The sequence below is a fragment of the Passer montanus genome, unplaced genomic scaffold (genome assembly GCF_014805655.1).
Source record: "Passer montanus isolate IOZ18808 unplaced genomic scaffold, ASM1480565v1 scaffold193, whole genome shotgun sequence".
NCBI classification, from domain to species: Eukaryota; Metazoa; Chordata; class Aves; order Passeriformes; family Passeridae; genus Passer; species Passer montanus.
In genome coordinates, this window is record NW_024366514.1 from 297355 (window position 1) to 313277 (window position 15923).

General features: G+C 41.5%; 1 protein-coding gene across 11 annotated transcripts in view; it reads left to right on the forward strand.

The window, feature by feature from the left end:
* DGKD (diacylglycerol kinase delta) overlaps nt 1–15923 on the forward strand; it is a 59602-nt gene that overhangs the window by 22174 nt on the left and 21505 nt on the right. For 7 of the 11 annotated variants that reach the window (XM_039706504.1, XM_039706513.1, XM_039706503.1 and 4 more), the window contains 7 exons: nt 9501–9605; nt 10401–10533; nt 11092–11198; nt 11804–11929; nt 12970–13072; nt 13581–13743; nt 15765–15873. In XM_039706504.1, the coding sequence (XP_039562438.1) occupies nt 9501–9605; nt 10401–10533; nt 11092–11198; nt 11804–11929; nt 12970–13072; nt 13581–13743; nt 15765–15873 (846 nt within the window). Of the gene's footprint in view, nt 1–15; nt 40–2440; nt 2464–3109; nt 3132–4675; nt 4771–9500; nt 9606–10400; nt 10534–11091; nt 11199–11803; nt 11930–12969; nt 13073–13580; nt 13744–15764; nt 15874–15923 lie in introns of those variants that run through there. The other 4 variants (XM_039706511.1, XM_039706512.1, XM_039706506.1 and 1 more) reach the window with 4 other exon arrangements.

Here is a 15923-nt window from a genome sequence, read left to right on the forward strand (position 1 = left end):
GAGTATGGATATCATTCTCCAGCTGTATGGGAGCCTGAGGTGTGCTACAATTTTTTCATATTATAACCTTGTTACTTAGTACTGACTCTATTCAGCAGCAAAGTTGGTGGTTTCTGTCTTGTGAAGTTTTACTTTACTGACCTCCTCCAGAGTGTGTATTTTTGCTGTATTGTCCCAGGGCTTACTGATGGTGTGGAGAAATAGCATGGCTTTTCATTCCTGAGTTAGTAACTTTTCCTATAAACAGAGGGCAAGTGTTTGAGCTTGGGTAAAGAATCAAAGTGCTGACAGTCCTTCCTGATGGGGAGAGTATGTTGTTGATGTTTGCAGTTCATTCACAGTGAAGTGAAAGTGCCTATGCCTGTTTGTGATTTTGTGTCAAGTTGAATTATTTATGTAGGTGCTTTTAAATTAAAATATGTTATTTTCAGTAGAGAAGGCAGTGAAGTCTTCTCTGAAGAGTTGTGTTTTGAAGGAAAATAGAGCTGCTGAATCTACAGAAAGTTTGCTGCTCTTGCCTAGCACAGGAGCTGTGTGCCTGTAAGGCACTGTTGGAACAAGAGAATCCCAGATCAGAGGTTGGTTGTGTTGATTTGAAATACAGGCTTTGAAAAAGAGCATGTCACTTATTTTATGAAGAGAAAAAATATAAGAACTTTTGTTGCAAGCTGTTTGCAGGAAGTCATAGTTGGACTTCAAGCTTTGGCTGATAGAGATCAGGAAAATCTGCATGGTTTGACACTTGCACAGATTCCCAAAGCTGCCCAGTGCGGCTTCAGCCCTCTGAAGAAAATGGAGTTGAACATATGCTTCAGGGAGTCACTGGGCTTCCTAGCAAAAGAAAGGATTTTCCTCCCCTGCTTCCTCAACTGGGGGGGTAAAGGGACCTAGAGAGAAGGCATCAGCTGGGCAAAAAGACTGATTCGTCTGGAGGCATGTTGACACAGGCCAGTCCCAGGTATCCTGCATTCTCACACAGTCATGGATTGCCCTGTTAATGTTTGGAATAGGGGAAGATTAGAAAAGAGGGACTTCTGAAGAGGATGGTTCTTTTTTCCTTGTTTTTAAACTCTTGTCTCTAAATTGGGCAAAATTGGAGCACACGCTGGAAATTCAGTTTTTGCTGGGGGTTGTTGTCTTTTCCACACCCATGTATGTAGACATTCAGGAATTGTACACTCTTTGCTAGTGCTTGTACTCTGTTTATATTGGCAGCTGTCAGAATTTCCTTTATAAGCAAGTGAAAAGATGAGTAGAGCCGTGTATTGCCGTGTCTAGAATTGCTCTGCTGGTTTTCCACCTTCCTTCATTAAGTGCAGTTCAGTCCCCATTTCCTGTCAAAACCGCTGCAGTTTCAAAATACTTTGCTATTTTAGTAGTTTGTAATCCAGACTTCAATTTTTTCTCCTTGAGAAAAGGCCCTTTGGTAAACAGACCATTCTGAGTCACTGTTAGTCAGTGAAAATAGTCATTTAAAATCCTTTCATGTCAAGGATTTTTGGGACTCTTAATCCAGCCTCCTGTGGGAGCTGGTTATTAGTCTGCTGTCACAAAAGAGGGAAAAATCTGGAGAAAAACTACCAAAAAAAAGATAAACATGGAAGAAGAGTTAGAGAGTCTGGAAGAAGTTGCTATGGGTGGAGAGATCTGGCGATTGCTACTGTACATTACAGAGTGACTCAAAAATATGCAGGAGTTTTTGAGAGAGATGAAACTACTGTAAGAATTCATCAGACTGAGCTTTAACTATTTTACTGTGGGACAGGATAGACACGGAGCTGAAAAGTGAAGGAGACTGTGAAGAGCTTTTCCTTTTGTAGAGGGAAGTTTACAGCTTTGAAATAATGTCTGCCCTTGTGCCTGAACACTGGAAGCCTTTGTTTGATAATCTCTTTGCTCTGTGTAACTGTCACGCTGCATTGCGGTTTCACCTACCTTCCTGAGCAAGACTGCAGATTTCAGCTGCTTCTCCCCTGCCAGGTGAGGGCACAAAGGCACAACAATGTGCAGTCATTTGAGAACATGTTCAGCTTTACATAGAAGCTGCTCTGGAAGGAAAAGGCTCCTTTTTATGTAGAGAGAGGCTTGCTAGCATTACTTGCAGAAATGCTGCCTCCCTATTTCTGGTCCTTGTGATGGTGCATGAACAGGACCTGTCTTAGTCTGGGAGCCCAGTGTGAAAAGCTCCTGGGTTCATCAAGCTGTTGAAAGCTATTAATTTCCTTTTGTGCTAGCTACCAGCTTTCATTCAACACTGCTGAAGTTATGGGGCTGAGAGGAGCTGCTACTAGCAATAAACTCTCAGTAATGGGTCATTTTCCTACAACTGGTAGGATCTTCTATTGCCCAGTGCTGTGATTCATTGGGTGCCAGCCTTGCCATGTGTGAGCCCACTGAGACAGCAGCTCTGCCACTGGGGAACAGTCCTGCCCCTCTGTTCTTCATGGGTTTACTTCAGTTTGAGTGAGTAGGAATCTTTCTCTGAAATATCCTTTACCTTCCTAAATGGGCTGCCCTTTCTGAACAGAGTGGTTCTGTTTAGGAACTCTTTCTGGCAGGACTGTGTGCTTTGGAGGAAAACAGGTAAAGGGGTGTGTGTGCATCTGCAGCATGACGTGGAAGGTGTGTGGGTAATGGAGCTGTGCTGGGATTCTTTGAAACTTGGTACAGCCACTCGAGCCACTCTCATTGGGTACTGCTACATCCTTGGAGATCTCTGGGGATTAACAGGCCTGAACTACAAGGATAGTTGCTTTTCTCACCTGCTAACAGTAGCATGCTCTAGCTTTTGACATCTGTTAAGTTGTTGTTAAAGTCTTAAAGTCCTCTTCTTGTCTGTGCTCCTCTTACCCATTGCCAAGAACAGGAATGTGCCTTGTTTAGGAACAGTTTCCAGAAGCCTGTAGGAATGTGACCCTGGTATGAGAGATGATAATTTTCCCAGGGATAACGCTGTGACTGGTCTAGTTTCCCGCTGCAGCATGGGGGAGGATAGGGACTGGGAGAAATCCCAGATGGAGGGTCAGCACGAGTTGAACTTGACCTGTAGCACAGCACAGTGCAATAAGTGCCAGTGCTAATGCTCAGAGAAGATGCACTGCTGCCCTGGCTCAGGAGGGACAGATTGCAAGGTACGTGAACCTAATAATGTAAAAATGGTCCTAAAGAGAACCACAACACTTGCTGGACCTGCTTTCCTATGGAAATGAGCTGTCCTGGATTTTGTAGATTGTAAACAAAAGTAAAATAGCCAGTGTATTGTGAACAGAGATTTGGGAACTTAGGGCTTTGAGGAAAATCTTGTTACTGCTGTTTTAAAAAAAAGGAAAAGGAATTTGGCACAGCTATATGGCCAGTAATGACTTGTTTTATTTGGTGGAAATGAGAGTTTCCATAGGTGAAAGATGGTCATTTTACCAGGAAATTAAGATCTTGCATTATGAAAAAACCCCACAAATCTGGTGTATTTCTCAAGTGTTATGTAAAAAGCTACTCTTTCTTTCCCATACCATCCAGGTTTTGAGGAGGGAGATTGGTTCAGTTTTAGAAAGCTCTAACTGACCTCTACAGTGAGTTAATGGGATTGAATTTGTTGGCAAAACTGGGTGAAAGCTGAATTGCAAAATAGAATAGGGCTGTGGAAGAAGGCAAGGCTTGGACCCTCATGAGTCTTTGATACTCATATTATTGCTCTCTTCCAAACTGTAGAGACCTACTAAAGTCATACTGACTCACTGCCTGAGGCTTTGCTGGCCTTATGCTGAGCTCCAGATTGTTTCAGAAATAGACATAATTAAGACAGGCTGGTTTGAATCTCAAATTTGTGTTTTCTTCTCCCTTTTTCACAGTCTTATTTTTTGTGCATTTGCTGAGGGAGTAGCGCTTGGTAATCCACACTTAATCCATTTTGCCTGTGTGGGTTCAGTAATTGTGTTTGAAACACAGTGGATTTGCTGGTTTGTGACCCTTGCTGATGAATACAGGTGTGAAGTGTTTTACTGTATTCCAGACTGCTATCGCTGAAACAGGAGCTGAAGTGGAAAAAAGTCTGTATCCTCATTATAGTCTCACCCAGTTTTCCTTCCTGAATCTTGGGCTCTCAGGATGCCAAGATCATTCTCCCCCATACAGAGCAGACGTAGCAGTTAGCTACAGGTGGGGGATGGTTTCCTTACCTTTGTCGTATGTGATCAAACTGAAGGTTTTGCAGCTTTTTTTTATTTTTCCTAGCTTTTAGGTCTCTAGAGCTCCAGAAATTCCTGTTGTCTGTACTCGAGTCATCAACTGTTTGGAGTAATACAGGATCTCTTAAGGGGATTTATGGCTAGCACATTTGAATGTAAGTCTGTGTTGGAACAGGATATGAGTAAAAGGAAGCAGTCAGAATGAGCAGGTGTTCTCATACCCCCACATTTGGCCATTCTGAGAAATGTACACATCAGGAAAATTATATTTAGCAAAGTTCAATGTCCCCCCACCCCATCTCCCCCCGCAGCATTTCTTCTGTCAGCTCTGTGATTGGGCCAGTGTGGTCTTAACTTGCTTTGCCATCTTTTGTGGTCACTGAGCTCACCAGATGTACTCTGATAACAAACAGTCCCAGGGCATGCTTGGCTACATTGTCACTTTATTGCTGAGAAGTTTCTGGGCAGACAGAAAATGCCCTACATGACCAGAGATGATAAAGTTGTCTTGGGTGGCAGCAAGACAAGAGGATGAAGTTTATGCTCCAGCTGTTGAGGAGGGGAAGGTTGCTCAGTAAAACAAAGGGTGAAGTATATCAGATTTCTGTTTAAAATTTGGTCTAATATAGGAGTCTTTTTTGGACTGCCTTTCAAATCTGATTATTCACAGCTGTTCATCAGGGAAGGACATCCAGGGACATTAGTCCATTTTTAGAACATGAAATAAGGAATTTTCTTTGGTTGGCTCTGTTGTTTGTTAGCTGGCTGGATTTGAAATGTCAGTAAACTGGTGTTAGTTTTGGACAGAGGAGTGTGGGTCAACATGAGAGGTGGGGGTTAACAGCTGGTAAGAGGGAATGGGCCACGTGTGAGAGAGAGAGGAGATAAAGCTAAACTTTCAGTGTTAAAAGTGTCTGTGTTTGCACGAGACAGGCAATGAAGGCGTGGTTATTTTCAGATTTTTTAGATTTAGAGTGGGAAAGCTTGAAAATTGGGAGTTTCTCTAATAGAATTGAGATGACTCATGGAGGGCACATAACTATTTGCTGGGGACCTGACTATCACCCCCATTTCTGCAAAATGTATTTCAGGGATTTCACTTGCAGTGAGAAGTTCATAATTAACCTTTATCTTTATTTGAAATGTTTTTAACCCTTTCTGCCAGTCCCTTGTGTTTTTGTGGCTCTCCAGGAGTGATTAGAGGGATTGGCAGCCTTTTTTCCCCTATGACTGTGGAGCTGTTTTTTCTGGTCAGGATTAGATGTCAATTGTATCACCATGTAGTGAGCGCTGGGCATGCAGTTTCTTCTAATGAGTGAAATCTAAAGAATCACACCCAGAAGTTCAGTAGCATTTAGCATCAAATAAGTTTTTAATATTTACTTTTTAGGCAGAACAAGCACTTTGAATTTGCTTAATTGCTCATATCTAGATACAGTTCTGAGCTGTTTTGGGACAGGAATGCTCAGAGTTCTGCCAGTCCCGAAACAGGCCAAAAATCTGAGATTAAAAATAAATCTGAAGACTTTTTGTTGTTGGTTTTTTTTTTTTTAACTCCTATTAAGGCAGCCCTCATCCTAACTCTGAAGCAATCAGATTGTTGTTTTCGTACTCTCCGTTTATGAGAACAAGAGGTCACTGGATGACATTACTGCTTTGTAAATTTAGAACAAATAAAAGGAAATGGTACTTCACCTAGCGCGTCGTCATCCTGTGGAATATACTGTTCCAGGATGTTAGTCAAAAGCTGTAGCCGGAACATAAAAAAATAGCTGGACCATGCTCGTTTGTAGCCATGTTCACCAACAGGGATGACCAAGCCTTGTGTTGCAGAGTGGTGTCTCATTGCAGCTGTAGCTGAGAGTGAGCTCCCTGGACTCCTGGGAAAGGACAGCTTTCTAGGGGGAGGATTGGTGTGGCTTCTTTTGAGATGACAAGAATTATTTTATTTTTGTGAGAGATATTGAATTGATCATTGCAGTGTGTGTAACAGCCTTGCCCCTCTGTCAGTATCCTTCAGCAGAGAAATGTCTGGAGCTGAAGTAGCTGTTTCAAGGAGAGGGGTGGAACAGTGGCAGGAACAGTGTGAGTGAGAGCTTCTGTTGCTCAGCCGAGTGCAGTGGCCCACGTGCTGCCCTGTGCAGGAGCAGCCGGCAGCTGCTGTGCTGCAGGGCAGGCAGGAGGGGTGATGCTCACCAGGTACTGGGCTGGGCTGGGGGTGGGTGTGGGCTGTCTGAACGGCAGAGCTGCTGAACTGCTCTGCAAAGGAACGGGACTATTAACACGTTTCTGGGTTCCTGATTATCCTCGTTAAGATATTTAACTCTAATACTGCTGCATATTAATCAGGAAAACAGGTTTGGATGGTTTCTTCATTTCCCCAAATAATTGCTGCACTAGTTATATTAAAATCTTGTCTGTCCTTCATAGTGAAGTCTGAGTTGTCCCAGTTTGTCCTCCTTAAGAGTGAGCTTTTTAAAGAGGTTTATTCTTTTATTTCCCATCTCTGGTGATACCAATAAATCCCAGTGCAAATGTTGCTTTTGAACTGACTAATGGGGAATGCTCTTCATATGTTTATCCTGCAGTTACATTTTTATTTGCAGTTTGTAGTTACACAATAGACTCTTTTTTTTAATTCTGTGACTCTTTATCTGGATGATTCATGTATGAAAATCTTTTGATCTCTTTATTTGTCCTCTTGTCTTATAAAGTTTGCCTTTGTTCTTTGAACAGAGGGTTGTCTAACACTGAACAAGGAGATTTTTAAGATGATGCAGTAGGTGACTTAAGAAGGAATTAGTTGCTTTCTTTATTGGATGTTCTATCCAATTATCCAGAAAGTCAGTAGCCTCAGAAATTAATTCTTATCAAAGGAATGTCTATATTTCTGTATTTTATGTCAGTGATTTAAATTTCTAGTCTTCCAGTGTGATTAAAAACTATGCTATACTTTACATTTTCCTTCTGTCCCCCCAAAAAGGCAGAAAAATAGGAAAAGGGACAGCACTGAGTAGGAGTGTTCTGAAGCTGTTCCTCCCCAGTGCTCCAGAGCATGCCAGTGACTCAATGAACTGGTGGTTCCTTACAGAATTTGGCTGGTTTTATGGCCATGAAGGGTCCTTGGATGCTTCATCCTGGGGTGTTTGGACTTTATATGTGCTACTGTTGTATATATGCAACTATAGATGTTCTTGGCCTTATTACCAGGCAGAAAGTGAGGCTCAGTGGTGTCTGAACAAATTAGTTTACCTTGGTTTTACTTCCAAAGAAAAAACTGCTTCTTCTTAGCAGGACTCAGACATGCCCCTTGTTCTTATCTAACTTCACACTGATTTATGCATCAGTGTTTCATGCTCTGGAAAAAGTTTCTCTAGGGCAGCTATTCTTACATAGCTGAGTTTTTGATGGAAATACATTTAACTATACACTTTCCTGCTTTCCCAAGGAAGAAGAAACATTCCTGTGATTACCTTCTTTGGAAATAAATTTTTCAAAGCTGGAAATGTTTAAAGGAAAGTGAGGGAAGAGAGAAGGATTTCTTCAAAGTTTTATTTTTAAAATAGTATAAATATTTGCTTTTGTGTGCTTACAGTTGATACAGATCTGGTCATTTTGTCCAAGATAGAATGTTTCAAATGCTAGAACTGTGTTTCTAATATGAATGACCAGTCCTTTCTTTACAAAGGGATTTAGTTCCTTTCATTGCCTACTTAATGTGTCTGTAGCACTGGTTTTTAGGTATTGGTCATGCCTCTGGGTAAGATGGTGTTATTGCAGGGGAATCTGCAGGCTGTGAATAAAAAGAAATACAGCTTGAAAATTGAAGACCTTAAAATAAAGCAGAACTTTCCAGGTGTATTTTTTTTTTGTTGACATTGCATCCACATTTCTTGACGGATGCTCTGTGGTACTTCAACTAAAAGTTGGGTGTTCAACTTCAGAGGCTTTTATTTTTAATCTGTTTTATGAATGATGAGGAGAGAAGTCAGAAACAGACTGGAAAACCGGGATATCAGGTATTGGGGTGATGTGTGTGTGTGTTTTAGTGTTCATTAACAAAACTTTGGCTGAAAGGTTGGGCCTCATGAGATTGACACAATCCTAGTTTATTTCAATCCATTCTTTCACATGTTAGGTACAATTTACTTGAAAATCAGATGGTATAGACAAATTTTTTCATGTACAATATGTAGAGGGGCTCAGGAGAGTCTGGACTGCTGGAAATTTTTAGAGTTGACATAAAAAAGAGCCCTTTGATTTTTGACAGTGCTCAAGCTTATTGCAGCTTTTCTTAAATCCAGGTCTGCAAACACTTCAGTATTGATCTAATTTAAGTCATCTTGATGGAAATCAATACAGAGGTGTGAAAAAAGAGACAGTGAGATAACTGCAGTGTGGGGAAGAAAGACTTTAGTCTTAGGAAGAATAAGGGTTGGTATATAGTCAAGTCTGGACTCCAGCTGAATGGGCAGCCCTGAGACCAGCAGACATAGTCCTCTGAAAAGCAGAGTTTCTGTTTCTCTCTGCTGCCACCAGCTGACTGAAGGGAGAGGGAGTTGGTGGTAGAGGACACGGAGGCCTGGTGCCTCCCTGGGCAGAGGGGAGCTTTGGCCACCCCGCCGTGTCTTCTGCTGGTTTGTTAAAATATTGTTTATTTAACACAGGGCAGCTAATGCATGGGAATTAGCCCGGGGTACAAACACACTGGGGACAGGATTGTTGGAGGGTGGCAAACTCACCACAGCTTCAGCCTGATAGGAGAACATTTGTTAGAATATCTTCTAGGTATATGGAACAAGCCCTCAGGAAACATGAGGGCTCAAATTGCTTATTTTGTTTTATTTCTCCCCTCCCCGTGAGAGAGACTAAACAAATTGTCATGACTAAACAAATTTTTAGCATGATATTGTAGAGAATGTGATCTGATTCATTAACTGCTAGAAACTGGTGTACTGTGCTATTAAGGAAATGTCTTAATGTTCTTACCAGTTTTGAAAGTACAGTCAGTCCTGTAAAAAGACTTATGCAAGGTCTGCACATAATTACTCCTGCTGCTTGGTGCTTGATTTGTATTGTGCTATGAGAGATTTCTTTACTGAGTTCAGTATTGGGAATGACAGCTAAAATCTTGGTGGTTCTGTACATTTAGGAAGAAATTGAGGTGTGCTGTGGTGGAAGAGAAACACGGTTCAGAGGTGCAAATGATTTTCATTGTGCAGCTCTGAAAATAGCTTCAGCAGACTGCACTAGTGGTGAGGTATTCTCTTGCTGTCTGTCACTGACATTTCCACTCCTCATTTTCTCTCTTTTCAGATTATCACTCCATGTCGGAAGCTCATCCTTTGTGCTGATAACAGAAAAGAGATGGAAGACTGGATTGCAGCACTGAAGACTGTCCAAAACCGTGAACATTTTGAGGTAATAGGAAAATGTGTTCCTTTGTGTTCTGGGCTTCCTCTGCCAGGTTGCAGCTTGTTTTGAGAGTCAGCTTCTAGTGAACTTAATAGAAGTCATTTTATTGACTATGACAGGTAGTAAAATATACTTCTGTAAAATTTATCCCAGATACATTGAAGCGATTCTCCAAAAAATGTTTGGCTTTGTATGTGCTCCCTTGGGAATTCAGAGCGAATTTTCAGAGCATGGATAGGTTATGAAGCCAAGTTCCCCTCCCACTATCTTTTCATTTTTCAATTATCCTCCCTGTCCCAATTCACATCTTGCCTGCTTGATATTCTGCCAGCTTCAATGCATCTGTCTGCTTCCTGGGGCTGAGTGAGACCAGCAGTGCCACCACAAAAAGCTGTCTTGTGTTTTCCCCATTCTGATGCTTGCTTCCTTTATGCTGGCACAAGCATTTCTCTGCTACAGAATGAGCCAGGTTGGGGAACTGATCTTTCTGAAATTTTAATCCAACAGAAAAATGAGGATAAATTCTCCAGCTCATTTCCCTAGACACACTTGTAGTAAGACAAGGGTGAGAGGTGGTACAGGAGCTGTAATGAAGGTGTAGCCTCTTCAGGTAGTCACTTTTGCCTTAGAGATCTTCTTGAGTTTCAGCTAACGTGTATAAGCTGCATGTGGCCCACTCTTTCCTGGTGAAAAATTGTTCTGTTTCTGCTTTTTCTAACTGCTTCATGCAAGTCTTCTGAGAAAAAAAAAGTCCTCTGTTGCTCTACTTTAGACCTTGCTGTAATACATTTCTATGGTCAGTCTACCCAGTACAGCATGGACCATTTCTCAGGGATGCATAACTGGTACGCCTGCTCCCATGCCCGGCCAACGTACTGCAACGTGTGTCGGGAGGCCTTGTCCGGGGTCACGTCACATGGGCTGTCCTGTGAAGGTGAGTGAGCCCTTGTCCTCTGCTTGGGGACAACAGCCTCGTTTTATTTTTGGTTTTGCCCATATACTCAAAAATTGCCATCCCTTATTAATGTCATGTGTCTGCAGTGAGCAGATACACACTTCTGAGGTATCTGAGAGAATATTCATAAGACGACTCCTATTCATGGGAATAATTGTATTTTTAAGAACATCCTTGTATAATGTTTGAGTGCCAGGAGGTTACTCTTTCCCAGCTTTGGCTTAGCAGAAATGCCTGGCTGGGCACAGCTCATGTGTTTAACATGAATGTGGTGACACCTACGCTGTGTAAAATGACAGCGGAGTGTGTGACTATGTAAATCACATTAAATTTAACAAGGTGGTCACTAAGCTTTGTACAAGCAACTGGCAAAAATGACAAGGCAAGAATTGATAGCTAGATCAGAACACTTAGAGCTGATCATTTTGGTGATGCTAAAAAGAATAGTGTGCCCATGCTTTCTTCTGGAGCCAAACACACGCTGCCACATTAGACTTCCTGAGGCAGGATTAATTACATTCATCTCTTCCTCCCTAGTGTGCAAGTTTAAAGCCCACAAGCGCTGTGCTGTGCGGGCAACCAACAATTGCAAGTGGACAACTCTGGCCTCTATCGGGAAGGATATCATTGAGGATGAAGATGGGGTAGGTGTTAGTCTGAACTTTTCCAGCCTTACCTTGATAAGGAAGCACTGCCTTGTGTTCTGTAGCTTTTTTTGACTTCATAAATAGCAGATTCTCCCTTTACATGAAAAAGATTTCTACTGTCAGAGCAGGAGATTTTGTGTGAAAAGTCCAACCAGGATAGCAAGGGACTCCTTAACAGGAATGAACTGATATGGACTGGGGGAGTTGAGATTAAATAATTGGAGGCATGGGGAACTTGATCTAAATTTTGGCAAAAGAAAAGTAAATGACAGCACCTTAGCATATTGTGATGTCTGATGCAAGTCAGTGTTTCCTGGATAGCCTAAAATTTTGGCAAAAGAAAAGTAAATGAGTGTTTGGAACAGCACCTTAGCATATTGTGATGTCTGATGCAAGTCAGTGTTTCCTGGATAGCCTGGGGTGAGTTACCTGGACTCCTTGTGCTTGAGCATGATGTAAAATGCCAGAGTTGGTCCTCAGGTGTTTTCTAGAAATTGCCTTTGCTGTCCTTCAACAGTGCATATAAAGTTGCTTCTCTGTGTATCTCAGAGTTATGATGCCTCCTGTACCTTTAAGCTTCTGTCCCTCTGTACCTTTTGCAGATCTCAATGCCACATCAGTGGCTGGAAGGAAACCTGCCCGTGAGTGCCAAATGCACTGTGTGTGATAAAACCTGTGGCAGTGTCCTGCGTTTGCAAGACTGGCGCTGCCTGTGGTGCAAAGCCATGGTGAGTTGAAAAAGTGTGATCATTGCAGTAAAAGGACAGCTTTTGATCAGCTCTGTGGTAGGTTCTTTTAATGGCACTTAGAATAAAATCTCTAACCATGCTGTCAGTGTTTGCCATGAAGGACTTTATTGTTGTGCAAGAAATAGGAGTTTAATTTGTGCTCAAAATGTTGCTGTGATGCATAAAAGCAAGACATGATAAAGTATCCTGCTTCTAGCCAAGCTCATTTTATTTTGAGAGTGAGCTTTCATAGGAGAATCTCAGTAGACATGAATTGAAACTTCTGTCATGGACTACATTGGATTTTAGGGAGCCATTATTAGTTATTTCTACAGGTTGAAAAGGTGCAACAAACTATAAGGAATACTCAGCTATTTTAATAATAACAATTTTCCTTCCATTGCAATAGATTGCTCTTGCCTAACCACTGAAGTGATGCAGATCTTGCTGTGTTTTCAGTTGTCTATAATACTAGTAGGAGAAGTATCACAAAATACATTCTTAGAATGGGGGGCTCAAATGGCAAGCAAACCCTCTATCTTGCAGTCTTTGTGTGCCAGAAAAGCCCTGCTGTACTTTGTATTTCCTTTTTTGAGTGGCTTCATTAATCTCTTCTTCTATTACCTCTTATATCCCTCATGTTTTCCTGGTTTGTTTTTTGCTTTCTTATTCTCTTGAGTTCCCAGCATCTTTTTTTGTTGCTACTTCAGCTCTCTCAGCTGAGGCTGGGATTTTGAAAGCAGAATGCCTGAAGGCTCCTAAAACCACAAAATCTGGTATCTGGTTCTCTCAGCACTCAAAGTACTGGTCTCATAAATTCAAATGGCAGGAAAGTACATACTAATGGAAAGAAGAGAATTCATAGAGGCTCTCATTAGATTCTTAAAATAATTTTATCAATAAATTTATCAAATGACTTTTTTTTTGTGAATTCACCCCCTCCTCATTCTTCCTTTTACAACTTCTTTTGGGTGGCTTTAGGAATTATACCACAATGTCCAAAAGAGTCTGATTTATTATTTTTTGGTGTTTTTTTCCAGGTACACACAGCATGTAAAGAGTTGTTGCCAAACAAGTGCCCTCTTGGGCTCTGCAAAGTGTCTGTCATTCCTCCTACTGCTCTTAACAGCATTGATTCAGATGGTAAGTATTCCTAGTAAGTAGCACTTCTTTCTCTTCCTCTCAGTCACAGGCACTTCAGCTGGCACTATTAATGCCAGGTTCTGTCAGCTGAAAATTCTGCTTTTGCTGTTGCTGGAACTCGCCACTGGAAGCCATTCTGAGTATGGCAGCGAACTGTTTGCTTTGCTTTTGCATTCAGTTTATCTCCCTCTAATATCAGTTTTTGCTGCAGCTGATTAAATTTATTGACAATAACTGTATTGCAGAAGCAATTTGGGAAGGTTGGGGAGCTGCACATTTTGGCATACTGCTAGGAGATAAGTGTGACATTTGGCAGCATGAGGTGTGGCTCATGCTGGATTCAGGGCTGTGCACATTCACCCAGTGAGTGCCATAAGCACAAGGAAAATATTAGCTGCTTCATAGCTGGGCTGGGGTGTGGGCTGTTGGTTTTTCTCTTCATCCATCCCTCTGGGAAGCTTCACATCTCTTGGCTTTTCCTCCCTCTCTTTTCCCTTTGCCCCAACAGGTTTCTGGAAAGCCACTTGTCCCCCTTCTTGCACAAGCCCTTTATTGGTCTTTGTCAACTCAAAAAGTGGAGACAACCAAGGTGTAAAATTTCTACGAAGATTCAAACAGCTGCTGAATCCAGCCCAGGTCTTTGACCTCATGAATGGAGGCCCTCATCTTGGGTAGGCAGATATTTTTTGGAAACAAAAATTCCTTGTAAATACCCAGAAAGCGTGAGGGATTTACTTGGTTACGGTCATCCTCAAATATAACAGGGAACCTATTCCTCAGAGAAAACTAAACGTGAGGTTTGGAGGGGTTTTCCTGTCTCTGTGTTAAATGTTATTGATTAGCTAAAACAAAAAATGTTGTCAAAAAGGTTATTATATCCATTCATCAGTAATAGCAGGACAGCTTGAAGCATTTTAGGGAAACTCCAGAAACACTCCCCTGGAAGAAGACCAAGCATGGAAAGCTTGAATCCATAAGAAAACTTGTCAGCAAACAGTCTTTTAACAGGCATCCTGATGATGAAATTAACTCTAAGAGGAGTTAATTTCAGTTAACTCAAGTGAACAGACAGATGTCATAGATAGCAAATTAATATTGTCAAGATGAGATTTATTGAGAAATAACTTACCTGAGACGTCTGTGAAACTTCCATCCCACAAAGACTTTGTGATGATATTGTGGAGAGATTCTTATGAGTGTGTTTGGTAAAGTTGGTTCTGCCCTAGGATCTAAGTTATGTTTCAGACTTTCTGCCAAATTATGCTAGAATATCTGTGAATCCAAAAAAACTGAGTGCTGTGAAATAAACTATTGTGTATTTCTGCAGCTCTCACTTAAAGGAAAGTTTGGTCTTAAGTATGTCCACTTCCAGATGTTTTTCTGTTGCATCAGAGTTAAGCAACTTTTGTCATTAATTGGTGCCCCTTATAATAAGAGCCAACACAAGGTGAATTTCCTTCATCTTTTCCTCACAGTGACTCCAGGTCTTTGACTAGATCTGTAGATGCAGGGGGCTAAATCTGGGAGTGTCTGTTCCTGGATTAGTGGTCGTTGTGTTCTGCTCTCCTGAGAACTGTTGTGGTTCTTTGCCATAGCATATTGCAAAACACAGGCATTGAAAACTGCAGTGTTCTGTCGAGGGGATGTGTTTGGCTGAAAAATAATTTATAAAAGACTTGTAAAATTGAGTAATTTTCTTGTTCCCCTCCTCAGCCAGACTGACTGTCGTGAGGAATTTTGCTTTTAAGCAGGAATCAGTTACCTTCACAAGCTGTGGTGCACACTTCTAAAACAGCTGCTCTTATATATTTGCTTAAAAAGGAAGTGATGGTACAGAGTAAAGCCTGCTTCTTGATAATGTGAATATTTCCAGCTGACACTAGTCAGACTTGTAGCATAAGATGTTGTCGTTTCTGGTAGTCATCTTTTGTGTGTCAGGAACGCTTGATAAAATAAGGATTTTTGTGTGCTACAGCAAATCCTGTTTAGGTAATAATAGTAGGCAAAATAAAAGCAGGAGCAGATCTCAAAAATGTGCAGTAGGAAGCACAGTTTCAAACAGGAGAGGTTGTTTTTATTGTTCTGGAAATTGTGAGTGGAGAAATTTACACTGGTGAGCTGTTTGCCTGCCTGTGGGACAGACAAGGCACCAGAGCAGTGATTTATGTTGCTTTCCCAGAAGGACTAAAGCTTGTGATGTTTTCACATCCTCTTGCAGTTGTCTCATGGTTGATTGTCTGCTCGAAGAGCCCCCTCTTGAAGCTTTGCTTTAATTGGTGTGGTTGTGAGTGTGAGGTCAGTGACATCAGAGCACTTAGAACTGGGACAAATAACTAGTGTTAGGCTGGATGCAGCAAGGCTGCAAGAGGCAGTTAATTCAATGGATAATCAGGTACCACATGCTTGTCTGCTCTTCTGTAGAGACAAAAGTGCCCTGCTTTAGTAGACAGGTATGTCTTGGGAGATATTTCTGTAGTGAATAGCTATGGTAAGTTGCTTAGCATAGATTTATAATCCCTTAATTATAACCATTTAAATTCACCTGTAATCTGGCAGTGACCTGTATTCATTGCAAAATCAGTGCCTACTTTAAGCAATGTTGCCATGTTTGTTACCTAGATTGGAATTATCATTTCTTTCTGTAACAGCTGATTGTTTTACCCTCTTGCTTTTCTCTTTCTCTTCTCTGTAGTTTACGCTTATTCCAGAAATTTGACACTTTCCGGATTCTAGTTTGTGGTGGGGACGGAAGTGTTGGCTGGGTTCTCTCTGAAATTGATAGCCTCAACCTTCACAAGCAGGTACCTGCCCCGAGAGCTTGGTTGGATGAAGGAATGAAGTAACAACAGCA